The 16547-nt window shown below is 33.9% G+C and overlaps 2 protein-coding genes across 3 annotated transcripts in view; one reads left to right on the top strand and one right to left on the bottom strand.

The window, feature by feature from the left end:
* LOC145662780 (uncharacterized) overlaps positions 1-14135 on the top strand; it is a 114231-nt gene extending 100096 nt beyond the window's left edge. The window contains exons 2-3 of one of the 2 annotated variants that reach the window (XR_014127104.1): positions 3072-3256; positions 12212-14135. Coding sequence is in view for 1 of the 2 variants with exons in the window: in XM_081728653.1 (XP_081584779.1) it covers positions 6253-8358 (2106 nt within the window). In the remaining variant the exon portion in view is untranslated. Of the gene's footprint in view, positions 1-3071; positions 8480-12211 lie in introns of those variants that run through there. The other variant, XM_081728653.1, reaches the window with a different exon arrangement.
* The window catches only part of LOC145662781 (methyl farnesoate epoxidase-like), a 733391-nt gene that overhangs the window by 567437 nt on the left and 149407 nt on the right, over positions 1-16547 (bottom strand). The window lies entirely within an intron of this gene.

Genomic DNA, 16547 nt, shown 5'->3' with positions numbered 1-16547 from the left:
TTACTGTACACTTTAAAAGAGGATACGTCTTCAAGAAACGCCGAAAACTACCTGAAGCAAGATTTTCTACGTTCAAACCTGTCCGAAGACGAAGCAGTGACGCATCTCTCTCTCTTTTTTTTTACGAATAGGTGGGTTTTATATCTTTCTTTCAGATAAAAAAGATCCAAAACTGCTTTTCGTCTTTTAGAATATGTATGATAATATTAAGATTTACTTATTTCTTTTAGTAAAATGTTTGGTTCTTTTTTATTTTTAAGTTAGGTTAAGATAAATAAAGAAAACCCGAGAAATACGGTGTTTGCCCTCCAGAATACATTAGTCATAAAACCTTTTTGTGGCAAGATACAAACATTAGAGATTCAAACTGTACGAATAAGTTACTGCGGGGCGTTAAAGGTATTAATAACATTCATCACCAAGGCTGTATGAGACATAAACATATATTTACAAGATTCAAACGAGGAATTGAAATGATATAAGTTACCACCGGGAATTGAACTCGGGTGTTACAAGTATAAGTCAAATGTATACAGTTGCAATATTCAGTGGAACGATTATTTGCTTTAAAGAAGGAAAAATTATTGGTTAGTATAGGAATACCATTGGTAAAAATGATAGTTAATAGTATTGACTGTATGAATTTCTTTTTTTAAAATAAGAAAGAAGGAAAGAAAAGTTAACTTTGATTTTTCGTGCTAAGTAAATAGAGTTTTAGCGTTTTGTTCAACACCGAAGCTATACGAGTCATAAATTAGTATAGTATTTCATTAACTAAACTGAAATTTTCGACTGAATAATTAAATTGCATGGAGTTGCGATATTTACTGGTATCATATGGTATTTCCTTAAGAGAAAAGAAAATTAATGGATAGATATTGCTTTATTTAAGATTTTTATATCTTCTTAAAATGTGAAGATTGTTAGTGCTGCAATGATAATTACTTGTTTTTCTTTCAGGAAACAAATTCATGTTCACTATGTAAAGTAACGTTCCATTCTTGTTTATTTACAGTACATTTTGAAAGAGGATGCGTCTTCAAGAGACGCTGAAAACTACCTGAAGCAAGATTTTCTATGTTCAAACCTGTCCGAAGACGAAACACTGATCAAAGAGCAGTGACGTGTCTCTCTCTCTTTTACGAATTGGTGAGTTTTATATCATTCTTTCAGATAAAAAATATCCATAACAGCTTTTCGTCTTTTAGAATATGTATGATAATATTAATAATTATTTATTTCTTTTAGGTAAAACGAATTTATGTTCATCATGTAAAGTAACGTTTGATTCTTTTTATTTTTAAGTTAGGTTAAGATAAACGAAGAAAACCCCACAGATACGGTGTTTGCTTAGCAAAACACATTAGTCGTAAAACGTTTTTTGTTGCAAGGTACAAACATAGAATATTCAAAGTGTACGAATAAGTTACTGCGGGGCGTTAAATATATTCATAACATTCACCAGCAAGACGGTATGAAACGTAAACCTATATTTACAAGATTCAAATGAGGAATTGAAATTATATAAGTTACCACTGGGAATTGAACTCGGGTGTTACAAGTATAAGTCAAATGAATACAGTTGCAATATTCAGTGGAACAGTTATTTGCTTTAAAGATAAAACTATTGGTTAGTATAGGAATGGCATTGGTAAAAAATGATAGTTATAGTATTAACTGTATGAATTTGTTTTTTAAAAATAAGAAAGAAAGAAGGAAGGAAAAGTTAATTTTGATTTTTCGTGCTAAGTAAATATAGTTTAACATTTTGTTCAATGCCGAAGCTATAGGAGTCATAAATTAGTGTAGTATTTCAAGAACTAAACTGAAGTTTTCGATGAATAATTAAATTGCATGGAGTTGTGAGATTTACTGGTATCGTGTGTCATTTGCTTAAGAGAAAAGAAAACTAATGAATAGGTATTGTTTTATTTAGGATTTTTATATCTTGTTAAAAATATAAAGATTATTATTACACTAAGAAATTGTACAGAAAATGAAAGAATGTTAAGAATACTTAGGATAAAATGATTGAAGAAACACAAACTGAGATATTTTCGTAGGTAAGTAAGTGGGTTTAATCAATATGGTTATTATTTTCATAAAAAGTAAATAATGGCATTCATAAATATGCGTTGTTGCTATACGCTAAGAGAAACAGAAAAAGAAGACAAAAAGGTGTATTTTTTAAAATTTTAAAACATTGTATTATGTATTTCATAGCTAGCTATTTAGCTTAATATTATTGCTAATATATGTAGGGGTTTAATTCTTGTTCTTTCCCATTACGAAAAGAAATCATTTTATAAGTATAGTATGTTGCTACAAGATAGGTGTAATTTTTGAAGTTTAATTTATATTTTCTGATAGTAAAAATTCGTATTTCTTTATTTCCAGAAAATATTATGCCAGCCGCGCGTAGTATTGCAATGACCAGTGTAGAATATTGTGAAGATAAAATAAGAAGAGGAAATAATAAAGTGTACTATATTTCTAGTATGTGTCCAAACAATAAAATGATAAAAAGATGGCACACATGTGATGATTTTGTCAATGCGACGCTATTAGAACTTTATCAAGAGGAAAAAGAAAGAGAAAGTGTAGATAAAATTATGTTGGGGGTAAAATGGGACTTACATGGTAAGTGTATGCGAAGAAAAAGTGAAACGATAAAAGAGGAAAAGGAAAAAGAGAACGAAGAAAAAGAAATGGTGAAGGATGATGTGATTTTTGGACTGCCATAAAAAGCCGAAATGAAGAAAAAAGAAAGAAAAATTGTGTATATATATATATATATATATATATATATATATATATATATATATATATATATATATATATATATATATATATATATAATATTAGAAAAGAAAAATAAAGAATTTAAATTAGCTGTAGACAAAATTTGATGTTTTATTTTAATAAATGTGAACCTTGTTTTGAATTGGTATATCTATAAAGTATATGATTAGTTGTTTGTGCTGAAAGAAAGAAGATGTATTGTTGGAATGTTTAAATTAATCTGGATACAAGTAACTTGTTTTAATGTGTGTGTTGCTCTTTCCTTATAGGTGATACTAATTTTTCCTTTTCTTCTTCATCTTCTGCTTCTTCTTCGTCGTGTTCTGCAATCGATTTCAGAGGTATTTTTTCCGTTAATGGTGATGCTACTGGTGATGCTTTATATCATCGTCTGATTTCAAAAATAGCAAGCTAGACGGTTAGAATTAGAAGGGTTTTCACTCGACTACTTTAGGTTTGTGATAATTTTGGTATTTTTTTATTTGTAGTATGTATTTAAAATAACACTATCCTTATAATACATTTTAAGTCGTCATGGATAATCTATGCTCTGTAGCAAATTGAAAAGGGTTGCGGAACATTTCTCTACTACACTAAGTATCCATCTGAAAGAATAAGTCGTTGCAAGCACGAAGGTAGGTGTTACATCCCATGATTATACGGGTTAGGCTAAAGGAGACGATGATGATGAAACATGAAAGAAAATCGTAAAAAAAACTTGGAACGACGGAAACACTCACAAAATTCACTTATCGTGAGCTGGGATTAAACCAAGGACTCCATGAATGAAAATTGAACTCTTTACCACTGATCCACAGTGCACCTGTTTCTTACTCTCGAAGCGTAAGAAAATATTTCAGTTTCACGTACCACGATTATGCCCATTATGCTAAGGGAGACGGATGATAAAGGTAAATGAATGATTTAATAATTAGTAGAATGAGAATATGTGAGTAGCCCATTAAAACTCACGGACACGATGTTGTAACGTACCGTTACACTTTTAAAAAAAAAAAAAGTAATATTCTTTGTTGCTGTTTGTATTATGTATTTAAAACACTAAGGAAATTAACTACTGTTAATTTACATTATTCAAGACTTACAAAAAAAAGAAAAAATACAAAATGTAAAAAGATTTCCTTTCTCCCGTGCGACCTTACGGTCGAGAGTTTTTTTCTCCCATGCGACCTTACGGTCGAGTTAGGATTACTAGTGGTGACCTTTGTTTCTTTGCGCATGACCGCAGCTGACTTCTCCAAGCTCCCACCTTTGTGTGGTAACTTGGAAGGAAGCTGCCCTGTGGATCGGATCATGACTAGGGATTGCTGTGTTCGTTACGAATTTGTACTTGTTGGATTGCTTGTGACCTCGCTTTGTGTGCTTGCATGTTTCTATGTGGTCTCGCTTTCCATGCTTGTCAAAATGGAGTGGCAGTGAAATAGGAATCCAGTCAGTTGATAAAGATTATTGGATTTTTCGACGAAATATTATTATTATTTGAAGAACAGTGCAAAACAAGAATAATTTGTGCTATGAGGAGTGAAGTGTTGTTCGAGTTAATATATTACGTATTGGAATTCTGAGAAGTATGCAATTTTTCGTGTGCTTCTGTTAATTGCTGTTGGTTTGTTATAGCAGCTGTTGCCTTAGAGTGGTTTGACGAAATATTTTTTTTTTGTTTTTTGCGAGTGATGTGTAAAAATATATTTTTTTAAATTAGTAATGGAACTGTATGCATGAGAGGTATCAATTTCTTTTCCCTCTTGGGATATTAAGTGGATCTGATTTCGGACTCCGGAGGTCCCCAGGCCCGGTGATTTCTCTTTATGCTATTTTCTCCTCATAAAATGAAAATTATTCTTGTTTGCATGGAGTGGTCCAAAGTCAATTGAAGCCAGGAATTATTCCAGAGAGGTAATATATTACTAAGGAAAAAATGAGGTGAGTGTTAAAACTTTGTACTAAGTTAGTTCCTGTTTAAGTCCAATGTTTGTGACGTCTTGTGTGGGTTGTGTAATTGCCTCCAAAATAGAGAGTAATTGGCTTGCTTAATTCTCAAAGAATAAGGATTCATTACGGTTGTCCCTGTTCCAACTGAAAATCCAGGGGAAGCGAGGTGGAGGGTTTGGACCCAAAACCTCAGTTATATGAATGTTGTCTTTTTCAGGTTTGGTCACCAGAATCTGCGATTTCAAAAATTATTTTCTTGGAATTATTACGCGTGAAGTTAAATAATATTTTTTGATTAAAAATAATTAGAGAGGAAATAACTTGCTTGGAAATTAATATCCGAGTCTCAGGCATCGGAATAATAAGTAATATAATTATTGAAAAGGATATTTTTTCTGGATTTAAGGAAGTTAATTTATTTGTTGGATTATTAGCTGATTTAATAATTTCTTGACTAGATCAGAGAGTACAAACACAGGAAGGAAATCTTTACAAAAAAAAAAAAAAAATGGTAGAAATAAATTAAACTTGATAGTTCGGAAGCTTTAATAGGTAAAAATTAGGTCTGAAGAAGGTGAGGTCTTGGACTGGCTTCAAACGTTAGTGGATAATCTGAATTTGTTGCATTTAATGGAAGAGGTCCTGGACTGGCCTCCGACGACTGTAAACTGAATCTGGAATTTTGTACCTTTAATGAGAGAGGTCCTGGATTGGCCTTTGTGTGCATTGTATCCAATGATAATTGAAATTTCATCCAAGAAGGAATTGACTTAATTATTTCAATACAATTATTTTTTTCAAAATTATTTTTTTTGACTACCAGGAAGAAGAAGAATTTTTTTTTGAAATCTGTATTATTAATTGTAAATAAAATTATAAATCTGATTTGTTGTGTTTCTTATTGAATTTATACTGCTTTTTTGTGATTTTGCCATATTGCCAAACCTCTGGATTTTCATTCCACCAGTAATTCTTGAGCATGTATCTGGTCCGCGCAAAGCCCTTTCTGTTGGCTAGATCGTTCGACGTATTTCCCGCGTTGCAGTGATTGGGCCTGGATAGGGGCGTTACATCTGTGGCTTCCTTCCAAGTTCAAAAGAACTTTTGTGTTGTTCCAAATTCTCAAAACAACTTTTGTGTTCCAAGTTAAAAAAAAAAAAAAAATAACTTTGTGTTGTTTAAGTCTGGTAATATGAATATAGAGTTTAATTATACTACGCGTCTAATTTGTGGTTAATATAGTTATTAGCGTTGTCATAATAAATTTTGAATTTAATATTAACTTTTTTCGATATATGAAAATTTTTTAAAGTGTTATTGTGTATCTTTCGTCATCAGTTAAAAAAAAAAAAAAAAAAAAGAAGCTTGTAATAAATTTTCATTATTAGCAAAGGTAAGCAAGGAAGGTGTTTGTTAGGTTGATTCCATTTGATCTTATGTTTGGTTCGACTGTAGTGTCAGTAGTTAGTGGGTACATTTGTGATGATAATTGGTTGTTAAATGTTTGAATTGATATTTATTTATTTATTATTGAATATCATGTGTAGCCCAAGGGATTATGTATCTATTGACATTCCTGAACAGAATTCAGAATTTGTAACCCTCGACCGTACCGGTTTTATGGACCTTGAGACTAGGTCTGACTGTGGTCAGGTGAATATGTCTTTGACTCCACCCATTTTTGATAGCTTTGCTAGAAGACGCTCATCAACCTTGAATGTTGATTTAGAATCTGGAGTGAGCCCTCAGAATTTTGCTAATAATTTTAGTAGATTAGCTAATGTCGGCAGTGTAAATGAAACTGCTCGTGATCACAGACAGGTAAATTTTAGTGAGCCCTTTGATAATTCAGGACAATTAGGTCGTTGTGTTCCATCTGAATTTAGATCGTCAGAGGCTAATAGATTATCATCGCCATCTGGCTATCTAAATTTAAGAGATTATTATAAGCGAGTTTCTTTGATGAGAAATTTAACACCTAGGTTAAGTCATAATAATAGGCATTTATATTACACTAGAGAACCTCCGTTACGGGGTGATGTAAATGCAGGGTTGCCAAATCTTGGTAATATTAATGAAGACTCGCATTTCGAACATAATCTTTTGTTGGAATATACCTTTAAGAGAACGAACGACTTTCTTGAATGTAAATTTAAGGATGTCAAGTTAACCGATGGTAGCGATAGCGTACTTGTATTTGACATTTTGTCCAAAATTGAAGAGACTTTACTAGACACTAGTTACTCTCTTAATATGATTCTGTCATTGTTAATTGGAAAGTGTCAAGGAGCTTTTTTGAAAGAAATATTATTTGCCTTAAATAATCAAATGAGTTGGAGTGAATTAAGAGGCAGGCTTGTGGGTCTGTTTATTACCCCAGTTTGTTTACATCAATTTATTTCTGAGAAAATATATAGGCGTCAGCGATTGTCAGAATCGGTTTATCAGTATGTCAAATCAGTATTTATTGCTATGAATATTTTGCAATTCGGGGTAAATGAGTACGACATGGTTAATGTAATGATTAGTGGGATGAACCCAAATCATAAATTTAAAATGTTAAATAATTATGTTCCAGTGTCTAGGTTAGAGTTATTGGAAATTGCTGAAAGGCATGATTTAGAATTTAGAAATCAGACGGAATATAATAAGGAGATGGGCATTTCTAGAAGGAAATCGAATTTAGTAATGTTTAACCAAAATCCTGATGTTAGTTATTCCAAAAATTTTGAAAAATCTGGAAAACATAATACTAATGTACTCGTACATTTGGATCAACCTAATTCATTTGATGTTCAGAGTCAGATGAAAGTTAAGTCTCAGGCTCTAGGAATATACAAGGATCGTTTTGAAAAGTCTGATTATTCAAAGAAAATTAAAAATTCAGCAGTAACCATTCCATGTGAGATGTCTGACACTGTGGCTTCTTTTGTAGTTGGGAGGATTCATGGACGCTTGTCCGATATTTGTATTGATGGTGGCTCAAGCTTTAATATAATACGTTTAGACTTGGTTCAAGCTTGTGGGTTGGAGAGATTTATTAAATCTACTCCAGAGAAGTTGGTTAATGCACCATCAGGATTTAATTTTTATACGAACATGGAAATTCTAGTGAACGTAAATCTCTCAGGTCATTGTGAGAGGGTATGGTTTAAGGTGGTTAAAGAGTTACCCTGTTCGTGTTTACTGGGTACACCGTTTTTGAGATCGACGAATTCGGTTATTGACTACTTTAGGAATTGCTTGAATTTGCGTGGTGGACTAAAAAGATTGAAGTTAAACTACAAGAGATTGGTTCAACCAAACGGTAAGTTAAAAGATATAAAAAACGTTGAGGACCAAAAATCTTTTGGGGATTCACCTGCTGAAAAGGCGGATTTAGGAGTTTTATCTGGATTCATGGTGTCATTATTTATATGCGAGGATGGGTTTGTTTCTAGGTATAGTCATGCAGCGGTTCAATGTGAATTGGACTATCGGGACATTGAATTAAGGATGCTTGAAATAAGTGCACCGAGTGTAATGCAGTTAAAGGAACTTAGATCTTTGATTGATTCTGAAGTCAAGGCTGATCTACCTGAGAATTCAATTGAGGTGAGATGTTAAGGAGCTCTTCGAAGTAGTGGTGATCAAAGGCTACCTATTAAGACAGATGACTTAGGAGTTCAAGAACCAAGATGTTCGGAAACTGATGGACTAATCCGAAAAATAGATTGTGGATCAGTAATTGATAATTCAGGAAATTATGGAGGTGGTGCAATTGAAATGTCCTTGGAAGGTGTCAACAAGAAACAAACCAAATTAAAGACAATGAAACCATCCAAGGTTAAGGAGTCCAGTGCGACAGACAGAGTGAATCTACCATGTGTGGTTGGACTGACATCATCTAATAGTTTAGCTATTGACAACAAGGAAGGATCTTTGGGTTGCGGCAACAACTTAAATTCTAAGGAGAAGATTGAAGATGGAAAGACTGTTGAAGATGCAAATAAACCTAAATCAAGAAAGAAGCATCGGAAGACACGTGATTCCCGGAAGAAGGTCATTAATGTATCGGATATCAAATTGGTGAATTGTGCAGAAGATCTTAAGAGGAGTGATGGATTAGCCGCTAGAACAAAACAACGTTGTGCATCCAAGAGTGAAAGTGATTCAGTGGCGTCGGATATCGATCTGGATCAAGCTGAGAACTTTCATAAACTTATTAAACGAAACAAGAAGTACATTGATGAGGATATTAGACAATCTAGTGAAGGAAAGGATCAGACCCCTGTACAGGTGAAAGACCATAAACATATACAGGTGAAAAACCAAATTATTGAAAATGATTCTTGGAAATTCACCGAGCCGGAGATCATGGCTTTCATTGATTCTTTGAAGGAGAGGTATAAGGATGTAATAACTGACAAAGTTGGGTGTATTAAGAATTTTGTTGCTAGATTATATTTGAAAGAACACAAGCCATTTAAAGATACACCTTTTCCGATACCAAAGGGCAAAGAACGAATTTTCTATGAACAAATTCAGGAGTTACTAGACGAGGGTATAATTGAGGAAGTTGATCATTCAAATTTCGCTAGTAGTTGTTTTTTGGTGCGAAACAAGAATAATACGCATAGAATTGTAGGAAATTACATTAGGGCGAATTCACTTATTGTTAATGATGTTTTTCCTTCACCTAATTTAGAGGAATGTCTCACGGGGCTTGCAGATAAGACCGTATACACTAAAATTGACTTGCGCCGAGCATATTTCCAGTGCTTATTAGATAAAGAGTCAAGGGATATAACTACCATAGTTACTCCTAAAGGCTGTTATCGTTATACGCGGTTACCAGTCGGAATAAAGACAGGTAGTAATATTTTGTCTCGGGCTATGGAGAAGGTACTTGGTGACATGATAAATGATGGTGTAAAATTATTTTTTGATGATGTTTTAATAGCGTCACGTAGTTTATCAGAACACATGATTCTAGTGGAAAAGGTATTACAAAGATTTAAAGAATTCAACATTACGGTGTCACCTGATAAATGTCATTTCTTTTGTAAAAAGATAAACTATTTGGGTTATCTAATTGAGGGAGATCAAATGGAAATCGACCCCAGTAGAGTTTCTGCGATTCGTAACATCCCTCCACCAAGAAATAGAAGAGGGTTGATGAAAATTTTAGGTTTATTCAACTACTATTCAAAATTCGCGTCCGAATTCCAGGAGTTAATGGGGCCATTAAGTGCACTGAAATCACCAAAGGTAAAATTTGAATGGAAACAAGAGCATCAGAGAATTCTTGATAAATTGAAGAACATATTGATAGAAAATGTTGTTTTAAAAATTCCGGACTTAAACAAGCGCTTTGTTGTCAACGTCGACGGATCAGGGAAAAGTGTAGCTGGATGCGTGTCACAAGAAAACGATAAAGGGAACTTGGTACCTGTCGCCTATTTCAGTAAACGCCTGTCAGAGGCTGACAGGCATAGAAGCATTTACGAAATCGAGTTCATCAGTCTTGTGAAAACGATATCCAGGTACAAGCATTATCTTGTAAATGAATTTGAAGTCCTGACCGATAACAAAGCTTTGACATGGATCCTGGGAAATAGTAAGAGACTTTTGAAATACGGGCCTTTGGTTGAAACCCTATGCCAATTTTCATTTAAAGTCAAACATGTTAGGTCAGCCGACAATACCGTAGCAGATTTCTTAACGAGGATGTACGATCCATTCGAATTCAATATTATTGATGGACCTGTTGGCCTGGCTGTGTTCAAAGGAAATATGAGAGCTGCGAACCAGTGGAAATTACCAATAGTGGAGAATTCGTTGGACGAACTACAAAGGGAGGATGAAGAACTGAAGATGATTATTGAGAAGATTGAAAAAGGAGAACAAGTAGTAGGGTATCATTTGAATAATAAGATTCTTATGAAAAGGACAAAATCTGCCCTTAATCCATTTAAAATAGTAATTCCCAAAAGATTACGAAGAGTTCTCATAGAATATCACCACAATGATAATCTGGTGGGTGGACATTCTGGAACATACAGAACGTTAAGAAAACTGATGCGAAAATTCACGTGGGAGAAGATGAAGGAAGAAGTTAAAGAGTTTGTTTCAACATGTGACGTTTGCCAGAAGATGAAGGAATCAAACAGGCGTAAGATGGGTTATTTAGCTTCTGAATATAGTAATCGTGTAAATGCACACTGGATGTATGATATAGTAGGAGCTCTTCCCAATTCAAATGGTTTCAGGTACATATTAATTGGTGTAGACAATGCTAGTAGATATGTTGTAATTGAAAAATTACGAAATATCTCTTCAAATTTGGTAGCCAATAAATTGATGGACATATTCAGCCGAATTGGGGTTCCGGAAGCCATTTCGACTGATAACGCATCCATTTTTGTATCTGAGACCTTCAAGAGATTTTTATTTGGTCTAGGAATCAAACACATTCGTTTGAGCCCGTATCACCCTGGGGGAAATGTAGCGGAGCGCTTCATCAAAACCTTGAAGGCTGCGTTACGCTCTTATATATCTGGAAACCAAAAACTCTGGTCAAATTTCATTCCACGATTGCAATTCACCCTAAACATCAGTGAGCATGAAGGATTGAAGATGTCGCCATTCGAAATATTTTATGGACGTCCGTACACAACACCGTTAGAAAATCGATGGGACATTATAGATTCTGATTTTGGTGGTAGAAGTTCAGCAGAAATGTGGAAACAGGCAATGGAAAATTTAGAGAAGAGTTGGCAAAAACGTCGAATGCTAATGATGCGTCGGAGAAATCCAGTCACGTTGAATGTTGGAGACAAGGTTCTGGTGAAGTCCCATGCGAAATCATCTCTAAAAGATAAATTTACAAAATCTCTGGCTGAAAAATGGGTAGGTCTCTTTGTTATTAGAAGATTTTTGACTCCCAATACCATTTTGTTATCGGATGAAACAGATGCAGCAGAAACCTACCGTAGATCTCACGTTTCGGAAATTAAGATCTATAGATCTCGAAGATCTTAAAAAGAGATTTTAGATTAAATTGTCTAGGTTGACTCCTTGCTTATCCTTTGAAGAAAATAGATATTGATAGTCTTAATCAGATATTTGTTATTTGTAAATTTTCCATGTTTGCAAAATGTTATTTTGTCATATTCCATTGTTACTAAGTGTCAATTGTAAATATATTTGATTAAATTATTATTTTAATTACTATGGCCATAGTAATCAAAATTTTATTTATTTAATGGAGTGAAAGTCATTCATATTAATCAAATTATATATGTTAGTTATATCTAGTTATTCATAGTAAAAATCAGATTTAATATGAATTTAAAATTGATAAAATAATTGAATAATAAATTGTAAATAATTAAAACTTGAAACAGTTATATATTTTGAGATATGTATGTTAATATGTAAATATGTATAATTATAATGTCTCTTTTATGTTTCGTAGCTTGCCAGAGGAGGAGTGATTTGACGAAAAATTCCCAAGGCAGAATTTTTCTTTTTCCTGGCCGCCGAGTTTGTAACGTACCGTTACACTTTTAAAAAAAAAAAAGTAATATTCTTTGTTGCTGTTTGTATTATGTATTTAAAACACTAAGGAAATTAACTACTGTTAATTTACATTATTCAAGACTTACAAAAAAAAGAAAAAATACAAAATGTAAAAAGATTTCCTTTCTCCCGTGCGACCTTACGGTCGAGAGTTTTTTTCTCCCATGCGACCTTACGGTCGAGTTAGGATTACTAGTGGTGACCTTTGTTTCTTTGCGCATGACCGCAGCTGACTTCTCCAAGCTCCCACCTTTGTGTGGTAACTTGGAAGGAAGCTGCCCTGTGGATCGGATCATGACTAGGGATTGCTGTGTTCGTTACGAATTTGTACTTGTTGGATTGCTTGTGACCTCGCTTTGTGTGCTTGCATGTTTCTATGTGGTCTCGCTTTCCATGCTTGTCAAAATGGAGTGGCAGTGAAATAGGAATCCAGTCAGTTGATAAAGATTATTGGATTTTTCGACGAAATATTATTATTATTTGAAGAACAGTGCAAAACAAGAATAATTTGTGCTATGAGGAGTGAAGTGTTGTTCGAGTTAATATATTACGTATTGGAATTCTGAGAAGTATGCAATTTTTCGTGTGCTTCTGTTAATTGCTGTTGGTTTGTTATAGCAGCTGTTGCCTTAGAGTGGTTTGACGAAATATTTTTTTTTTTGTTTTTTGCGAGTGATGTGTAAAAATATATTTTTTTAAATTAGTAATGGAACTGTATGCATGAGAGGTATCAATTTCTTTTCCCTCTTGGGATATTAAGTGGATCTGATTTCGGACTCCGGAGGTCCCCAGGCCCGGTGATTTCTCTTTATGCTATTTTCTCCTCATAAAATGAAAATTATTCTTGTTTGCATGGAGTGGTCCAAAGTCAATTGAAGCCAGGAATTATTCCAGAGAGGTAATATATTACTAAGGAAAAAATGAGGTGAGTGTTAAAACTTTGTACTAAGTTAGTTCCTGTTTAAGTCCAATGTTTGTGACGTCTTGTGTGGGTTGTGTAATTGCCTCCAAAATAGAGAGTAATTGGCTTGCTTAATTCTCAAAGAATAAGGATTCATTACGGTTGTCCCTGTTCCAACTGAAAATCCAGGGGAAGCGAGGTGGAGGGTTTGGACCCAAAACCTCAGTTATATGAATGTTGTCTTTTTCAGGTTTGGTCACCAGAATCTGCGATTTCAAAAATTATTTTCTTGGAATTATTACGCGTGAAGTTAAATAATATTTTTTGATTAAAAATAATTAGAGAGGAAATAACTTGCTTGGAAATTAATATCCGAGTCTCAGGCATCGGAATAATAAGTAATATAATTATTGAAAAGGATATTTTTTCTGGATTTAAGGAAGTTAATTTATTTGTTGGATTATTAGCTGATTTAATAATTTCTTGACTAGATCAGAGAGTACAAACACAGGAAGGAAATCTTTACAAAAAAAAAAAAAAAAATGGTAGAAATAAATTAAACTTGATAGTTCGGAAGCTTTAATAGGTAAAAATTAGGTCTGAAGAAGGTGAGGTCTTGGACTGGCTTCAAACGTTAGTGGATAATCTGAATTTGTTGCATTTAATGGAAGAGGTCCTGGACTGGCCTCCGACGACTGTAAACTGAATCTGGAATTTTGTACCTTTAATGAGAGAGGTCCTGGATTGGCCTTTGTGTGCATTGTATCCAATGATAATTGAAATTTCATCCAAGAAGGAATTGACTTAATTATTTCAATACAATTATTTTTTTCAAAATTATTTTTTTTGACTACCAGGAAGAAGAAGAATTTTTTTTTGAAATCTGTATTATTAATTGTAAATAAAATTATAAATCTGATTTGTTGTGTTTCTTATTGAATTTATACTGCTTTTTTGTGATTTTGCCATATTGCCAAACCTCTGGATTTTCATTCCACCAGTAATTCTTGAGCATGTATCTGGTCCGCGCAAAGCCCTTTCTGTTGGCTAGATCGTTCGACGTATTTCCCGCGTTGCAGTGATTGGGCCTGGATAGGGGCGTTACAATGTTCATTATAAGCTTACTTGTTCAGAGGTCGAACTATGGACAGCATGCACTGAGTTGCGGAACATTGCTCTACTACACTAAGTATCCATCTGAAAGAATAAGTCGTTGCTAACATGAAGGTAAGGTTAGGTTAAAGGAGACGATGATTATGAAACATGATTGAGAATCGTAAAAAACTTCGAACGACTAAAACACCCACAAAATTCACTTGTCGTGAGCTCGGATTAAACCAAGGACTCCATGAATGAAAATTGAACGCTTTACCATTGATCCACAGTGCACCTGTTTCTTACGCTCGAAGCGTAAGAAAATACTTCAGTTTCACGTACCACGATTATGCCCATTATGCTAAGGGAGACGGATGATAAAGGTAAATGGATGATTGAATAATTAGTAGAATGATAATGTGTGAGGTAGCTCATGAAAACTCATGGACACGATGTTGTTCATTATAAGCTTACTTGTTCGGAAGTCAAACTAGGGACCGCATCCAGTAGATGTAAGCGCTCTGTCACAGTGCACGACAACTAGTATTCAAAAACTTCTTTTAACCTTTCCCGCTGGTCTGCGCAACATCGTCGCCCTCTATAAATGAACACAGATTATGATAATTACACTTCTCAGAAACGAGATATGTTTATTACTCGTTCGCAGCCGCAATTGTTATGACATTGCATTCTTCTTCTTGTACACATACACATAGACTTTCTCTCTGTCTGTCTGTCTCTCTCTCTCTCTCTCTCTCTTCATGCAACGTGATACAACAAGGAATTAACGTACAAACCTCTAAGTAATCTTGCATTGTATGCTTGTTTTTTTTTTTTTTAACTACAATGCAATGTGAAGTTTGACGTCCAGACTGTGCAATGCAACGGGAAGCCACATGGAATGGGTATGTCTATCCGTCTAATATTTTGATGATTTAGTGGTTAGCACGGGTGTCATACTACTAATGCAAAATGATGCTGATAACTTGTAGAAAAAATCAGGGCATACATTTTGTACTTAAATTAAATTTCCAAAGCGAGACGAGACGACAAAAGATTTTTGAGAATACTTCAACAATCAACACCCAAAACGGTAAGATCGAGAACTGATTTCTTTGAAAACAATTCATCGTTCCAAAATGAATTCTGTCATCTCTTTAATTCTTTTCAAATTGAAATGATTGAAATTATTTGTGGTTTTAACACTGATTATCATAGAACAAAATAGTAAGATCGAGAACTGGTTTCTTTGAAAACAATCAACAATTCCGAGAATAACCTATGTCGTATCACCTTTCTTAAACCTCTTCAAATTGCTAATGATAGAAATCATTTTTGGTTTTAACGTTAATAGACATAAAGTAAAATAGATAATAGGTAAAAAGAATTCAGTTCTGCAAGAATATATTTAATCCGATCTGGTCTTTATTTTTCCGGAGTCTTTACATGATGTACACTTGTCTTTTAGGTATTAGGAACCTTCATTTAGAATGGTTAATCTGAAAAGAAATCATACGAACGTCTTTTTTTTTTTTTACTAAGGAGACGCTGTACGCTTATCTCTATTGCGGCAGTCTTTAGTTCGATCACAGTACGACGTACGTTTACGATGAACAACATTGTGTTTGTAGATTTTTTGACTTCATCAGTAAGTTCACACGACGCGAGCTGTGATCGAATCAGGGACCCAAAGTAGAAAGAATCCGAACAATTCAAGTGATTTTACACGACCCTCTAACGCAAACACTAATTACAGGAGGTAACCGTGTATGAGGACCACTATCAGACAGAACTGTTTTTTTATTTGCTCACATCCGCCTCTTCAGTTTTGACATCTGAAGACTTTAACCGAAACAGGCTATCACCATCGTATTTTATTTTCTTTAGCCTTTTTCATCGTCCTTTATTTGTGATAATTGAAAAGAAGGAAGGGAGCAAACAAAAGGGTGGGGAGAACGAAATCACAGCACTCAATATTCAACGACGTAACGAAAATAAACAAACAAAAGTCAAAAGACAAACAAAAACAAGGAAACAGAAAGGACTTGAGCTACCTAATCCTACCTAATCAATCATACATATTAATTAACAAAACTTAATTACTATCTAATTCCTACCGAATTTTTACCATCGTATTATTTAACAAAAAATTAATAACTATCTCGCTGCTATCTAAGTGCTCATGTATATTAAATTAACAGTTGATCAACCAATATTTCTCCAAAACCTACTTTTT

Source organism: Thermobia domestica, chromosome 10 (genome assembly GCF_964235325.1).
Source record: "Thermobia domestica chromosome 10, izTheDome1.hap1.1, whole genome shotgun sequence".
Taxonomy (NCBI): domain Eukaryota; kingdom Metazoa; phylum Arthropoda; class Insecta; order Zygentoma; family Lepismatidae; genus Thermobia; species Thermobia domestica.
Note: the sequence above shows the minus strand (reverse complement) of the source record. Positions and strands in the feature narration are given on the sequence as shown.